The sequence below is a fragment of the Epinephelus lanceolatus genome, chromosome 9 (genome assembly GCF_041903045.1).
Source record: "Epinephelus lanceolatus isolate andai-2023 chromosome 9, ASM4190304v1, whole genome shotgun sequence".
In the NCBI taxonomy this organism is placed as follows: Eukaryota; Metazoa; Chordata; class Actinopteri; order Perciformes; family Serranidae; genus Epinephelus; species Epinephelus lanceolatus.
In genome coordinates, this window is record NC_135742.1 from 6,455,110 (window position 1) to 6,472,219 (window position 17,110).

A 17,110-nucleotide genomic window follows, 5' to 3' on the forward strand; every position below is an offset into this window, starting at 1 on the left:
AGCTGACGACAACTACACTTGTTACTGTACGTGCAATAAAACCTCCACGAGGTAAAAGTCAATACACCTGATCATCAACATGTAGAAGTGCAATATTTCAATCTGCTCTATCCACAGTCTCTCATTTATTGCCGCTAATATTACGTTATAAATGAGCGCAGAGCATTTTACAGCTACAAGCAAACTGTTACTAACAAACTGAAACAACAACTGTTTAAGGTAAAACTTAGTTTGTCTTGTATCTTAACACTTACTACAATCATGTAACCTGCAGGCAGTGAGTCTCCTCAGCAGCAGAGAGGACAGGAGGACTGATACTGACTGATGTCTGTGTTCTTTATTAGTTTACATTGTGACTTTGCTGTTTTAATATCACTGCTGCTGCTCTAGAAACAATATTTAGTTATGAAATATTCAGTTTTATTCCTGTTCTGACTTTATTTGTTTTTAAAAAATAATTCCTTGTAAAATTTACAGTATTAGTTCTCTGGCAAAAAGTGGTATTGGAACTGAAATATCCCCAGTGGAATGAAAGCGAATCGTAAATTGGGGAATCGAATCGCAGTGGCGTCAGTGGCGGAAGTCAGTGGCGATATCCTGCCCCATGATCAATTAATCATTTAGGTCATTTATCAAGCAGGAACACCAAATAATCTCCAGTTTCAGGTTCTTAAATGTGATGATATGCTGCTTATCTCTGTTTTACTTATACCCTTAACTGGATATCTTTGAGTTTTGGGCTGTTCATCAGAAAAAAACTGAAAGCACGTCCTCAGGTTTTAGCCATGTGGCATGATCCTTTTTCACTTTGTTTAAATACTGAAACTACAAATAATTTACTAAAACTAATCTATAGCCAAATCACATATGAGATCATTAGTTGTAGCCCTAGTTTTGGACTCTGTAAACTGCACACAACTGTACATGATATATTCTATAAGATATTACTCTGTCAACATCAAACCTCTGAGAAAGACTTTGGCCGTGCCTGCATGATGTCACCCAGTCTGTAACCTTACCTTGACGGTGTTGATGAGCTGGCCGTCGATGTACAGCGTGGCCATGCTGTTCTTCAGCATGCCTTTGCTCATGACCAGCACCAGGTGGTGCCACTGGCCCTCCGCGATCAGCTCGCCGCAGCGGAAACGAGCACAGCAGGGCAGGATCTCATAGAAGGAGGCTTCTTCACTCGACTCATCCGCTGCTTGATGGGGGGAGAGGGAAGCAGAGGGCAGTATCGATGAGTCAGAGGGTGAGGGCGGACATTAAACATGACCTCTGGGTTACTGACAGAAATCCCACAAGGGACGGCTTTATGAAGTGGAACAGATATGCAGACTTCTCCCTCCTTCGCCCCCCCCAAACCCAGCACACATGAACAAGGCAATACTTGAAAAATATAAACTTTTAAACACAACATATAAACAGTTTCCAGATTCAAATAAAAACTGAGATGTGAAATCCCTCCGTTGAGAACATCCACTATATCAAACTCTGTGAGCGCTGACATTTATTTACAAACAAGACTAGTTTAAAGCCCGGCTCCACTGTGTTTTGGCATTTTTTATCATATTTTTAGATTCTTCTGAGTCATTTCCTGACACCAAATAGTTTTTGACAAATAACTTAATTTTGTGGCCAAAGTCAAAAAGAGAATGTTGCTAAAACAAGAGGATGACGTATGACTATAGTAGGATCTGCAGTTTATGCGTCATCCTCCAAGCTAGCACAGATGCACTGTGCCTCTTTGTGTCTAAATGGCAAACCAATAAATATTGTCATGAGCATAAACCCACACTGAGCAGTGACTCTGATGGGTTAACTTGTTCATGAGCACACACCAACTGAGCCAGAGAACGAGTTGAGAGCTGCTGCTCAGCGACACTTTGGTTCCGTAGGATGAAAAAACGAAGTGGCACAGGCAGTGTCTCCCAAAATATGAGAAGACTCAAAAACAGCACACACATCCAAAAATGATAAATACTGGGTGCTGGACAGACAAACAAATACAAATGTACAAAAACAGGTCCACACACCAGAAACTGCTCCTTTTGGAAATTTTAATTGTATCACCACATGGGATGTTTCGGGTACCAGCCCTTTGTATGTCTCCCAAAATGGTTCCCAACTGGTCCAGCCACGGGGGCCAGATTTCTTCTTAGTCATTAGTTTAAGGTCCACACAGTTGAATATATTCAGCGTCATACTTGTGTTTGGCCATGTTGTCGAGCGATTTTGCCGTCTGTTAGTCTCTCACTCTACAGCAGAAAACAGCACTCCAAAATAAAAGCTCTGTGATAGAAATTCACTGTACTTCAAAACAAAGTGTGTTTCTTTTCAAACAACACGTTCGCGGGTCACTTGCCGTCCATTCAGAATGGACCCGTGACTCACCAGTTGGGATCCACTAGTCTATATGATCTGACGACCCCCATCTTTTTGGGGGATCCATGTTTTCAAGTCAAGGACATGAAGAAAAATCCTCCTCATAACTTATGTGCTATTGCTATGCGTGCTAATGATGTTCAGCATTACATAAACGCTAGAATGGCAATCTGGTTGGCATGGTAACGTCCATGGAATATGTCAGACTGCTAGCCACACTCCTATTCTCTGTTTGAGAAAGATTGTTTACTGCCAAACAGGAAGTAACACTAGCTGGAGTGGAGCTTTAAACTTGACAGTATGCACAGGATCAAACTACTGAAAAAACAAACTGTATGTCAGGTTAAATAAACATACTAAATATCTTCATGGCTCGGAGTTGTGTGTAAATATTGACTTCTCTCACTGCAGAGTCGCCACCATGACCCATTCACATCCACTTTGCTTATTATCTGGACTCCACCTGATGCAGTAAATGAAACCGGTTGTAATATTTTACAGCTGTACTCACAGTAGGTCTGCAGCAGCTCCTCCTTGGTGGAGACGGTGAGCGAGCGGTCTTTGGCAGACAGCACCACCGCCAGGCAGACGTAGTGCTGCTCCGAGGACGTGGCTCTGCGGACGATGGTCAGCAGTCGCACCGGGTGGGCCTGAGGAGCTGTGCTGAAACGCTCCACGCAGAACCAGGTGGAGTAGCTCAGGCCTGACGGAGGAGGGAACAAGCGCTCTCCTGGAGGTGAAAGAAAAAGAGTCATTTTTTTTAACATTTCAAATCTTTATGTTTTTGTCAGCTACAGTAGGGTCTGTTCATCATAAAGCTTTCTAGGCTGCATCCACAAATTTTGCTCCGGGATTTCCAAAACAACATGAACTGACCCAAGTGAGGAGCTATGAACCAAAACTATAAATCTTAATACTGCAACACTGAACTGTGGGAAATATGTCACACATATTCTTGCCTTCAGGACCACTGGTGTGTTCACCATATTGGGTTTCCAGCATGTTTGCCTGTGAGACATTTTCACTGATCTACTGAGTGCCACAGATATTGTCATTTTTGGACAGACTGCGTGTTTACTCTTGTTTTGCTGCTGCCGGCAGCTACTTTATATTACAGCCAAAATGGAGCTGGAATTGTCTACAATTTCTACAGTGCTGTAAAAACGTTTAATGTGAATTTTATTCATGCATTACAGCTGCCTGGCTTTATTGTGTTTAATATTGTTGCTCTCATTTTATCGTAATGTAATCTGTGATCTTGAATATTATGTTTATTTTGTTCTTTCGGGGTGAAACATCAGTAAGCCTCCTGAGTCAACTTATCTCACCTCTAAAAGTCATTCATTATTTTTCTGGCTTATCATATTTTCCACAAGTTTGTAATCACTTCACTGAAGTGTATCTATCTCTGACAAATAAACCAAACTAAATTATGTTAGCATTTATACAGAATTGCTTCCTGTCAGAGCACTGACAGGGGAATTTACAAACTAGTTGCGCAGCTTTCGCTAACTATGCACAAATAAGACAGGTAGAAACTGTGCACCACACAACCCACAAAGAATGGAATGCACTCCTAACAGTGCTGTCGAGCAAATAGCATGTTGGTGCTACTGTGCTGTCAGCACATGTTAAATTAGGCAATATGCATACATTTGGTGACAGTTCACAACGGTAGGAGCTAATAGCCACACACAGACACAGTGAAAATACTTCAGAAAATTAATGCTAACTGAAATGCATTTATAAGGCGTGTCACACCAATACCCCTTTTCGACAGTCATGGTTTGGGCCGTCAGCCCAGCACAGCAGGGATTTGCATTTCCATTACAGCAGGGCTACCTTCTTGAAGGTGTATCTTACACTGATGACGGCTTGTCTTGAGTGATGATATCTAAAAGCAGCAGGCTGATCCACGACTAAACTGGCTGTTTCTGCTTTCACTCTTCCTCCCTGCCCTATTATTAGACTTGTCTTTATTGAAAAAAAGCCGCTAACAAAATTCTGCTAATTCGGTAATTAACACATTTCATTTCCTGTAGATTCCTCACAATAAAAGTCCCGTTATTTTGTTATGTATAAACCTTTATTGTGAAGCAGCAAAATAAGGAAACGTTGAGTTTTCGAGCAGCAGCTTCACACAACTTCTAAAACGGCTGGTACCGAACATGAAACAGAAAATAAAGCAGATATCTGAAGTGAAAACAGGATGCAGGAAGGAAACTAAACTCCAAACAACAGAGATTCAGTTAGAAGCTACAAAAGTACTGAGAGCTGAACACACAGAGACTTTTTAAAATGTCTTTCTCTCTGGTTTCCTGCAGACAGAGGTGAGTAAAGTCTTGCAGCACACACACTTGTTTGGGGGTGAGAAAGGGGGTCATTGGGGGTTTGCTGCGGTCAATAAGAAGTCACTGCTACCCCCTTGAGGGCGGGTGGCCCAGCTTTTGGACCTACTCCTGAGGAGATCCATCTCCAGCACAGCATGGTGTGGCACAACATGTCTAAACTGACAATGGAAACAAAAATCTGCGAGGGCTTTACACGCCGTGGCCAAGAGTGACAACAGAAAAAGGGTACAAGAGTTTTCTAGTGATTATTTCTAGTGACTGTAGCCAGGCAAAGTCATCATCATGCCAGGTATGCCTCTGCACTTTGTTGGTGAAGACCAGTAGCTTGGGGTCTGAAAGTTTCCTTTCTGTGTTTTAGACCTCGAGACGGGCAGAAAGCAGTTGCAAGTGACTCACAGTGCTATCAGCGGCCACAATCTAGTCTTTGAGAATTCACCCATGTGTGAAGAAAAGATCTTAACTCAGCCTTCAGGGCAGAACTGGGAAGACAACGTTTATGCTATAATCAAAAAGAGCACAATTCAGGGCCAAATGAGAATGAGTTACACAGTGTTGGACTGAGCTGCCAAAACCTGAAGGCAGAAATGAGTCTTTGAGAAACATAGTCCTGCAGCTCGATGAGCTAACACCTCACAGCACTGCACACTCACTGTGCCTCAGGATCAGGCTGTCACTCAACAGGTTATCAGACTGGACCAAATTAAAATTGGCCAGAATATCAGAATTCACTGTCATGCTGGCACGCCACCATCTGCTCTGAGCCAGAGGAGCAGGGATTGATTTTTGTATTTGGCCTTACTGGAGGACAGACATAACCACAAGCTACATGCGAGTTCACTGATACCATTAATTGTTATTTTGTGGAGCTGACTGTGGACTTATGGGACGTGGATTACAGAAGAAGAAACGAAATGTTGCAGGAGAAGCTGCAGTGGATCTGACGCAAGAACAAAGGCACTGTGATGAAAACAGGTGTGAGGGAATACATCTTGTGAGTATCAGTAGACGGCTGACACAACAGAGGCGCCGTGAGCTCCTGAGCACACTGAGAATATTTCTGATGAATGAGCCTCTTGATGATGTCATCCAAGGATATGGGTCAGATAGGAGTGTGATAGGGGAGGAAAGAAGGGGAGGAAGGAGGAGGGGAGGGAACACGTGAAGGATTGGAAAAGGAAAGACAAAAATGGACTGAGGGCTGGAGACTGCGATGAGAGATGAAAAGGACAGAGAAAAGGGAAGATGTGAGTGACAGGAAGAAACGAGGAAGGAAAAGAGCATGGTCTATAAATAGTGTTGGGTGACTGGCTAGAGAAGACAGGAGGAGGAGAGCATGGGGTGGATGAGTGCAGAGGGAGCGGATGAATAGGTAAACAGATGGAGAGTGATAGTAATGTATGAGTGGATGAGGAGGGGGGGTCGATTGAGAGGAGAGGAGAGGAGAGGATGGGATGGGATGGCATAGGATAGGATAGGCTGGGATAGGATGGGATAGGATAGCATAGGATAGGATAGGATAGGCTGGGATAGGATGGGATAGGATGGGATAGGATAGCATAGGATAGGATAGGATAGGCTGGGATAGGATGGGATAGGATAGGATAGGATGGGATGGGATGGGATGGGATAGGATAGGATAGGATAGGATAGCATAGGATAGGATAGGATAGGATAGGATAGGATAGGCTGGGATAGGATGGGATAGGATAGGATAGGATGGGATAGGATGGGATAGGATAGGATAGGATGGGATGGGTTGGGATAGGATAGGATAGGATAGGATAGGATAGGATAGGATGGGATGGGATGGGATAGCATAGGATAGGATAGGATAGGATAGGATGGGATGGGATGGGATGGGATGGGATAGGATAGGATAGGATAGGATGGAATGGGATGGGATGGGGTGGGATAGGATAGGATAGGCTGGGATAGGATGGGATAGGATAGGATAGGATGGGATAGGATGGGATAGGATAGGATAGGATAGGATGGGATGGGTTGGGATAGGATAGGATAGGATAGGATAGGATAGGATAGGATGGGATGGGATGGGATAGCATAGGATAGGATAGGATAGGATAGGATAGGATAGGATGGGATGGGATGGGATGGGATGGGATGGGATGGGATAGGATAGGATAGGATAGGATGGGATAGGATGGGATAGGATAGGATAGGATAGGATGGGATGGGTTGGGATAGGATAGGATAGGATAGGATAGGATGGGATGGGATGGGATAGCATAGGATAGGATAGGATAGGATAGGATAGGATAGGATGGGATGGGATGGGATGGGATGGGATAGGATAGGATAGGATAGGATAGGATGGGATGGGATGGGGTGGGATAGGATAGCATAGCATAGCATAGCATAGCATAGGATAGGATAGGATAGCATAGGATGGGATGGGATGGGATAGGATAGGATGGGATAGCATAGCATAGCATAGAATAGGATAGGATAGGATAGCATAGGATGGGATGGGATAGGATAGGATAGGATGGGATAGCATAGGATAGGATAGGATAGCATAGGATAGGATAGGATGGCATAGGATAGGATAGGATGGGATAGGATAGCATAGGATAGAATGGGATAGGATGGCAGAGGATAGGATAGGATAGGATAGGATAGGATAGGACATCATAGGATAGCATAGGATAGGCTGGGATAGGATAGAATAGGATAGGATAGGATAGGCTGGGATAGGCCGGGATAGAATGGGATAGGATAGTATAGTATAGCATAGGATAGGATAGGCTGGGACAGAATGGGATAGGATAGGATAGGATAGGATAGGCTGGGATAGGCTGGGATAGGCTGGGATTGGGTGGGATGGGATGGGATGGGATGGGATGGGATGGGATATGACAGGAAAGGAAAGGAAAGGAAAGGAAAGGAAAGGATAGGATAGGATAGCACAGCATAGAATAGGATAGGATACGATAGCATAGGATAGGATAAGATAGCATAGGATAGGATATCGTAGGATAGCATAGGATAGGATGCCATAGGCTGGGATAGGATAGGATAGGATAGGATAGGATAACATAGAATAGGATAGGATAGGATGGCATAGGATGGGATAGGATAGGATAGGATAACATAGGATAGGATAGGATGGCATAGGATGGGATAGGATAGGATAGGATAGGATATGATGGGATAGGATAGGATAGGATGGGATAGGATAGCATAGGATAGGATAGAATAGGATAGCATAGGATAGGATAGGATAGGATAGCATAGGATAGGATCGGATGGGATAGGATAGGATAGCTAGGATAGGATAGGACATCATAGGATAGCATAGGATAGGCTAGGATAGGATAAGATAGCACAGGATAGGATGGGATAGGATATGATAGGATAGGATAGGATAGGCTGGGATAGGCCGGGATAGAATGGGATAGGATAGGATAGGATAGCAGAGGATAGGATAGGATAGGATAGGATAGGATAGGCTAGGCTAGGCTAGGCTAGGCTAGGCTAGGATGGGCTGGGCTGGGATTGGGTGGGATGGGATGGGATGGGATATGACAGGAAAGGAAAGGAAAGGATAGGATAGGATAGCACAGCATAGAATAGGATAGGATAGGATAGGACAGGATAGGCTGGGATAGGATAGGATAGGATAGGATAGGATAGGATGGGATAGGATAAGATAGCATAGGATAGGATATCATAGGATAGCATAGGATAGGATGGCGTAGGATAGGATAGGCTGGGATAGGATGGGATAGGATAGGATGGGATAGGATAGGATAGGATGGGATAGGATAGGACAGGATAGGATAGCATAGGATAGGATAGGATGGCATAGGATGGCATAGGATAGGATAGGATGGGATAGGATAGGATAGGATAGGCTGGGATTGGGTGGGATGGGATATGACAGGAAAGGAAAGGAAAGGAAAGGAAAGGAAAGGAAAGCACAGCATAGAATAGGATAGGATAGGATAGGATAGGCTGGGATAGAATGGGATAGGATAGCATAGGATAGCATAGGATAGGCTGGGATAGGCTGGGATAGAGTGGGATAGGATAGGATAGGATAGCATAGGATAGCATAGGATAGGATAGGATAGCACAGCATAGAGTAGGATAGGATAGGATCGGCTGGGAGAGGAGAGGAGAGGAGAGGAGTCTCGCCTTGCTTCATAAATACTAAATGAGGCTATAGACCAGAAACTCAACCGTAACGTCACAGATTAATTTTATCTCTGCCTTCAGGTCTTTTGGGTTGGGCTGTTTGGGTTTTAGGTGTTGTAGATTTTTCTTTCACACACACAGATGATGAAAACAGAGAACATCAGAAAAGATACACTCTTTGTGGGTAAGATGAAAAAATCCTGAGAGATTCAAAAAGAAGATGAAAGGAAGTGGGAATCAAGAGGAACGCAGTTGAACTGGGGAAAACAAAAGGAAGTGATGTGGAAGATGGTGCACAAAGACAACACCGCTAACAAGCTGACATAAGGATGGGAGTGGTTGCAGTAAAAAAATTAAGAAATGGGGCAAAATGTGCATGTTAGTGTTCAAAGAGGGAGTTGATGTGTTTCATGTGTGTGTGTTTCAGTGAGTTAAGATTAACAACAGGTGGGATGTGCAGCAGGCTTCAAACAGAATCTATTCCTGCTCTTTCACTGCTCCAGTAAAGAAAAGTTTTTATACCTCGATCACTTCTGAAACAACGATGGAACATGGTGATACCACGGGGACGAGACAAAACTAATTTTGCCAACTGTCAGTTTGTCGCCTGCCAAACTGGCTGGTAAAAGTGACAAATATGTACCAGACATTGGCCATTGGTTGGTGGTTAAATCCCACCCTGGTATTAAAATACTTTCCCATGGTGCTGCACTGTTCTCCTGTTTGAGGAAAATGAAGAGCCAAATAAAGTGGGCCTACAATCTGACACCAAGTCACTGCTAAACATCAACTCAAATTGCTTCTAATAGTTTCCTCTTGTGTGTTATATTGAAATAACACTGGATAGACTGAATGTTTCCTATTTTAAGGTATAAAGCATTTGGATTCAAACACATCTTCTGAAGGGTTCAACTACATATATCCTCCTGAGACAAGGACTTTTGTTTGGTACGCATTTTCAATTTCTCTTGGCTATTTGGGATCAGTAGGAACCGCTAAGTATAAAAAACTAAACATTGTCAACAATAATAAAGTCCCAATGTCCTCAAACAAGACGACAATAGAGTCCAAATGTCCTCAAACTAGATGATAATAAAGTCCCAATGTCTGCCAACAAGTACTGTTGCTAAAATTGGTCAAATTTTTTGCCATATCAAACTACAAACATTATTAATCATAAATAAACAAGATTCAACCATTAGATGTCATCAGGTCTTGGAACTTGTCCACTTTTGTGTCGGGATCGGCTGCAGACTGACTTGGCAGAGATGGCTGCCATCTTGTTTTTACATGGATTAGTGTATTGTGCTCTTACTACCACTAGATGGCACAAAATGTGTCCACGAACGAGGACAACAGGTCTGAGTTAAGCAGAGTGAAGTATAACGTCAAGAAAACCCAAAATGTGATGTCCTCACATGAGGACACAGGGTCTCGGGAGGATGTCTACAAAGATATTCATCAGAGAAAAAATTGCCATTGAGTTTAATTTGACCTGTTTGCTCACACACTGGCACACAAAGTGTAGACTGTGGGTATAAACCTGCTGTTAGGTGCGTTTCCATCAACCTGTTTCTATGTGTTTGAGGGAGGTGGAGAAGTTATTTTGTCAATATAAGGTAAATGCAACTGAGCGCACTGAAAACATATTCTGCGAATAAATAATGATGTACCGCCATTGCATATGTCTGCACACAGGGCTGTTAGCAGAACTCTAACAAGAGCATGTAGCTGTAATACAAGTTGTTCAAAACTCTCTATTTCCATTGTCCTATGTGCTCTCTGTTATTATACATCAGTTGTTTTCCTTCATTTCACCTTCTTCTTCTGCAGCAGTATATTGGCACCTGATTGGAGAATTAGCACCACCCATTGCTTATCACGATGAATCAACTCAATATTATCTCGATAGTATCTTTAACTGTCCTACCTAATAAAGGCAAAACAGCCCCAAAGTAACCTTAAAAAAAAGCAACAACCCAGCATCACCAAAATATAAACATCTCACATGGCAGGGTTTGTAGTTTAATTACGTCTTTGTGTGAATGCTTCTATTTGGCTAGCAGTGGAGCTAGCTTGGTGGGTTATTGTGGTTGGCTAATGCTCATGTGTCCCTAAACATCTTAAAGGGATAGTGCACCCAAAAATGAAAATTCAGCCATTATCTACTCACCCATATGCCAACAGAGGCCCTGGTGAAGTTTTAGAGTCCTCACATCCCTTGCGGAGATCGGCGGGGGGAGCGGCTAGCACACCTAATGGCAGCCGGCGCCCCAGACTAACGTCCAAGAACACAAAATTGAATCCACAAAGTATCTCCATACTGCTCATCCATAGTCATCCAAGTGTGCTGCAGCCACGACATAAAAAGTTGTTTCAAAAAACGTCATATGAACTCTGTTTTTAGCCTCACTGTAGCCTGTAGCTCTGACTGCCTCTCTGTGAAATCTGGTGGTGTAGTTGTTTTAAATGCAAAGCAATGCCAACGGATGAGGAAAGTCTGTGCTGCTCAGACTGGGAATTGGCGATGCCTGCACTTGAGAATCTGAACATCAGTACTGACAAGACTGCTGCTCTTCAGAGACCGTGCATCACCAATCATCTTGAGCGCGCACATGTGAGCGCGGAGCACAGAGAAGCAGTCAGAGCTACAGGCTACAGTGAGGCTAAAAACAGAGTTTATATGATGTTTTTCAAAACAACTTTTTATGTCGGGGCTGCAGCACACTTGGATCACTACGGATGAGCAGTATGGAGATACTTTGTGGTTTCAATTTTGTGTTCTTGGACGTTAGTCTGGGGCGCCGTCAGCCATTAGGTGTGCTAGCCGCTCCCCCCGCCGATCTCCGCAAGGGATGTGTGGACTCTAAAACTTCACCAGGGCCTCCATCGGCATATGGATATTTTGGGTACACTATCCCTTTAAACCCAGTTCAGACCAAAGATTCGCGAGGAGACAAGCTCAAACAGGCAACTACTTCCAATGTGCCGTTCTGCAACATTCTAAAAACCTGCTGATTCACACCAATGCAACTAGATTAGACAGTGTATCATCTCTATGCAACAACTCTCTGTACTTCCGTTCTGATTTGCAGCTTTTCAGGCGTATTTTGTGGCTGAATACAATTTGCAGCTTCTTAAAATATGAATGAGGACAGTCTTCGGTCATTTTGACTTCACCACAAGCTGATCTGCTGTAGAAACAGGTGACATGCATCATGTTCTTAAACCAGCCACTAGTGATTTGACCAGCAGAGTTGCAGGTGACACCATCAACCGGCTTGAGTCGAGCTCAGACGGTCAGTTCACACCTCTTCAACTTTTCTCTGCAACGTTCTAAAATGGTTTCGTCTCATCAAGAATCTTTGGTCTGAAATGGGCTTTACATGTTCTCTGTTAGTTCACCAACTAGTCCTGCAAGTCGTCATTACGTCTCTGTACTTCAAGGTGAACTGTAGAGAATAAGTTATTAACCACTGTGCTACATTAACCTAGTGCAATGAAAACCACTCACCTGTTCCCATCCCGCTCAGCACGGCTCCGTCGCTGACACCTGAGGCGTTGGTGTTGTTGGTGGGAGCATTGTGGGGCGCCAGGCTGGGCAGAAACAGGCACCTGCGCAGGACAACAGAGGACAGATAAATGACTGTTATCTGGGGGAACAGCCGTAACAGATACAAAACATGTTGTCAGCTTACATGTGTAGTTATTGTAAAGGAGAATTACTGCAGCAGTCTCCATCCCTGGGATCAACTATTAGAAAAACTCTGCCGAGGTTACAAAGAACAGTCTGGTAATTCAAGTGCCGCAGACACAGAAGCTTTGTATTATAATATGGAAATCTCAACTGCCTAACACTCAAGGATTAATAATGTATGAGCGCAGGATAGAGGTAGGATGAAAGCATACATTCAGGCTGGTTTTTCAAAGGGAATCTGCTCGTATGCAGTCAGCTGCACCCCTCGCATTACAGCTTAGGTCAGTGCTAATACTGCCACAATTAACAGATTATGACTGCAGAGAGATAAGAAAAGTAAAAGGTTTAAAAGTCTCCAGTAAGCTCCGTGCTAACACGATGGATTTTATTTTGTTTGATAGATGTCTGATGTCTGTATGAACTGTCATCCAGTGTTTCAAGGACTTCCACAGCGGACAAAGACTGACAATCATTCCTGAAAATTACAGAGAATTTGACTTGTGAGTCGGCGTTGTGTTTTGCTGACTCACTGCCTCTCGGAGAAGGTGCTATTTTCTCCTCTCTAATCATCCTGAACCAGCACTGAGGACACTGGTGCTCTGGGAAATGGACATGGGGATTTGGGTTTTTTTATTGGTGAAGACATAAGCTTTGTTAAAATCACAAGCAAATGTGGCCAAAATACGATTGTTTTGCTCTTATGTGACACATATCTGATCTTTTCAGAGTAGTGTGATGACAGAAATCTGATTTTTCCAATACAATCTCAGTCTCTAATTTGACATGTTTTCCGACACTGCTCGTCATGGACAGGCTGCTAACTACGGTCGCAAATGGCCCTTATCTAGACCTGGTGTTTGGTTTGTCTGTCCTGGGCCACTGAAGAAACATGACGGTGCAACGTGACAATCTCAGTAAACGAGGACACGCTTCCTATTTAGATATAAACAGCTCATCCTATGGAAACAAAACACAACGATTCTTAACAATATCTACACAGGGAATAGAGGGTTAAAAGTTTAACTGTTGTATCAGTGCGCCTTTATGAACTCCTCTCGTAGAGATACTACATGATGTGACTTTTTGAATGTGAGGCACTGAAAACTAAGCCTGTCTCAAACAAACTTATTTCAATACCATAATGAATAATACAATAACAATTCTTCTCGCTTACAATATATACAAAGACAGCAAGACTTCGGTCAGTTTTCTCATGTAATTCCCTCTAGGAAAGAAATCCAAACTGCAGCAATAATTAAGCACAAATCAGATTAAAATTTGAGCCAAAATACAACCACTTTTAATTCAGACTTCCCTACACTGTCAGTGGCTCTCCTGAACTACTCGGCAAATATGTAACAGTATATCAGTTTTAAAAGCAACTCAGGCATTCCCTAAAACAGATGGACATTAGCGCTTTTACTGGTGCATATACAGCATGTTGGGGACTATTTTCAGCTGTGGATTGATCTACATTTGGTGCTCTCTTGAGTATTTCCAGCAGCAGGACGGTGTATGTGGGACTGAGTTTAAATAAAGTACAGTGTGCGTTTATTGTATCAAGGGGCATGCCACCCAGTGCAACAGCTTGGCTCATTGATGCGTTTTCTTTTTTATATAATCATTATTTTTAACAGAAAAAATGAGCCTCAAGGAGACGCCCTCGTGTGCAGCCACAGTACCGAGTTGGGAGAACAACCTCCTGGCTGGCAGTAAGCTGATCGACTTCCATTGTGGTATGATAAGTTTTCTCCCCAACATGAGGGATGTCTGGACCCAGTTTGCCAATTTACAGGCAGGGGTTTCAGAGGGACAGGATCACCCAGGACAAACAAGCTTGGGCAGGATGAGACGTCTAATTTAAGGATAATTTTGATAGTCTCATGTACGGCAGACCAGAACTTTGTAAATCGAGACAGGACTACAACATGTGGAGGAGTGTACCAACACTCTCCCCACACCTCCAGCAATTAGGGCTGTCTCTTAATTTCACCCTATATAATCTTGAGGGGGAACTAGTTTACCCTGTTTACTATATTAAACTGCACTAGTCTCGTTTAAAGTTCCTGTGATGTTTTCTCACAGTTCTTAAAACATTTAAATGTTTCATTCCTGCTCTGTGAATGTTAGGTTAAGATCATTCTCCCAGGCGGACTTCAGATTAGAGACCTGATTGCCAAACCTTTTACGCAACATGGAGTAGTACTTTAATGCCTCATGGCCAGCACCAAATATTCTAACCACATTAGATGAATGTCAGAGCTTGGCAGGAAGTCGTAGTGGACCCGAATGTTAGGAGATCTCTAATTTGAAGATATCTCCAAAAATGCTGCTGATGGAGACCAAACTGCTGTTCCAGTGCTGTGAATGATTTCATTACACCTTTATCATCTTTGATGATGTGTTTTTGATTTTGGATGACAACAGAGCTCTAAAGCACAGAGGATAACGATATATAATGCTCTGGATACTCAGACAATAATTGTTGGCGTGACCAGATCATTGTTTTTGGTCTTTTAACTGGATTTGTTGACAGTAAGAAAAATAAAGTGTGTTTTAAGCCTTTATCTTTTTAAACTGACATATATATTGAGAATCAAAAATATAAAATAAGCAGAATGTACACTTTTGTCCCTAAAGGGGCCTCAAGGGTTGGGGAAAATCCAAATCATTCCCTTGTTTCAACTTCTCAAACCTGGGAATTTCAAAACATTTCCACAACTTTTCTGTCATATTTTACCCCATTTCCATGGCTTTATTAATGTAGCTTTTAATAGGTAGCATTAGGCCTATATAGAGATCACAGGGCGCAATAACAAGGCTCTTCCTCCAGTGTGCTGAGACAGGCATTGTAGCAAAAATGTAGCATGAAATATTGAATGGAAAGCCTTGGTGCCTTCACATACAGCAGACACAAAGAGGTAACATTATCTGGCCTGGTTACAGCAGCCATGAAATATGTGCTGACACTCTAAGTCTGCTGAGAGGCCTTTGGGTTGTCTTGATGCCTTTTCCCTTCAACACATGAAATGTGTTTGGGATATTTGAGCAGACAACAGTCCTGTTTAATGTAAATATATTTACTTCCTGTCAGTTTCTCATTGCTCTGTAAAATTTAAAGGGTAGGTGTTGGTTTTGTTTGTTTGTTTATTAGTCTATCTACAAGTATATTTGAGTTTTAGAAGTTGGAAAATGTCCGAAATTATCTACACTAAGTTAAACATGGCTGATCAGAGCTTCAGAGCCGTTTCTCCCATGATGCCCATTTTATACATTTTGGTGCAGAGCCTACATCCAGTGTGACTCAGGTCTGCCTCTCTTTTAAGTCATGTATTATATTTGTCATTCAAAAGCAATATGTTATTAAAAACACACTTCTCAGGGATTTGTGGATGGCGGAGGCTCACTAACTTTACCTGCTCATTAGACTGTTCTGCCTCCAACTAGATGAATACGCCAAACATGTGATACTAGTGACATTTTGAGTCAGATTTTAAATTAGTAATTTTAAATTAGTAATACCAGGAATGTATTTTGTGTAATGTTGTTAATGTCTTTGGATTTTTTTTAACATATTTTAAACAAAAGCCACAACAACGTATATTCAAAACTTCTACTACAAGGTCTGTTAATTCCAAATCATTTCCAGGCCTGGAAAACAGTTTTTCTAACGTCAATACTTTATCAGGAATTTCATGAACCCTGTTTCTATCATTGTAAAAGGAACATCTTTGGTCTACCTCTGCTTCACTGGCTGCAAATCACACTTTTCCTCCCTCGTTATCAGATGGTGCATTTTACCAGTGGTCCAACCTTGGAATTAAGCAATTTAAAGGGATAGTGCACCCAAAAATGAAAATTCAGCCATTATCTACTCACCCATATGCCAATGGAGGCCCTGGTGAAGTTTTAGAGTCCTCACATCCCTTGCGGAGATCGGTGGGGGGACCAGCCAGCACACCTAATGGCTGACGGCGCCCCAGACTAACGTCCAAGAACACAAAATTGAATCCACAAAGTATCTCCATACTGCTCATCCGTAGTGATCCAAGTGTGCTGCAGCCGCGACATAAAAAGTTGTTTCAAAAAACGTCATATGAACTCTGTTTTTAGCCTCACTGTAGCCTGTAGCTCTGACTGCTTCTCTGTGCTCCGCGCTCACGTGTGCGCGCTCAGGGTGATCGGTGATGCACGGTCTCTGAAGAGCAGCAGTCTCGTCAGTACTGATGTCCAGATTCTCAAGTGCAGGCATCGCCAATTCCCAGTCTGAGCAGCAAAGACTTTCCTCATCCGTTGGCATTGCTTTGCATTTAAAACAACTACACCACCAGGTTTCCAGTGCTCGACTCCGGTATTCTGCGGCTGGCTGAGGGTTAGGCTCATGAGCTGCGGCGGCTGCTTCGTCCAGTAGCCTGAGACGTCTAACAAATATGGCTCAACAAAGAAATGCTGTTCCTCCTCAATTTCAAAGTCTTCAGACATGTTGGGCTGTCCTTTGCTAAAAGACCGTAGTGCAAAT

At 42.9% G+C, this 17,110-nt stretch overlaps 1 protein-coding gene across 9 annotated transcripts in view; it reads right to left on the bottom strand.

The window, feature by feature from the left end:
- wdfy3 (WD repeat and FYVE domain containing 3) overlaps positions 1–17,110 on the bottom strand; it is a 162,962-nt gene that overhangs the window by 49,578 nt on the left and 96,274 nt on the right. For 5 of the 9 annotated variants that reach the window (XM_078170469.1, XM_078170471.1, XM_078170470.1 and 2 more), the window contains 3 exons: positions 12,409–12,509; positions 2,897–3,115; positions 1,020–1,201 (listed from right to left, as the gene is read on the bottom strand). In XM_078170469.1, the coding sequence (XP_078026595.1) occupies positions 1,020–1,201; positions 2,897–3,115; positions 12,409–12,509 (502 nt within the window). Of the gene's footprint in view, positions 1–1,019; positions 1,205–2,896; positions 3,116–12,408; positions 12,510–17,110 lie in introns of all 9 variants that reach the window. The other 4 variants (XM_033620534.2, XM_033620537.2, XM_078170467.1 and 1 more) reach the window with 1 other exon arrangement.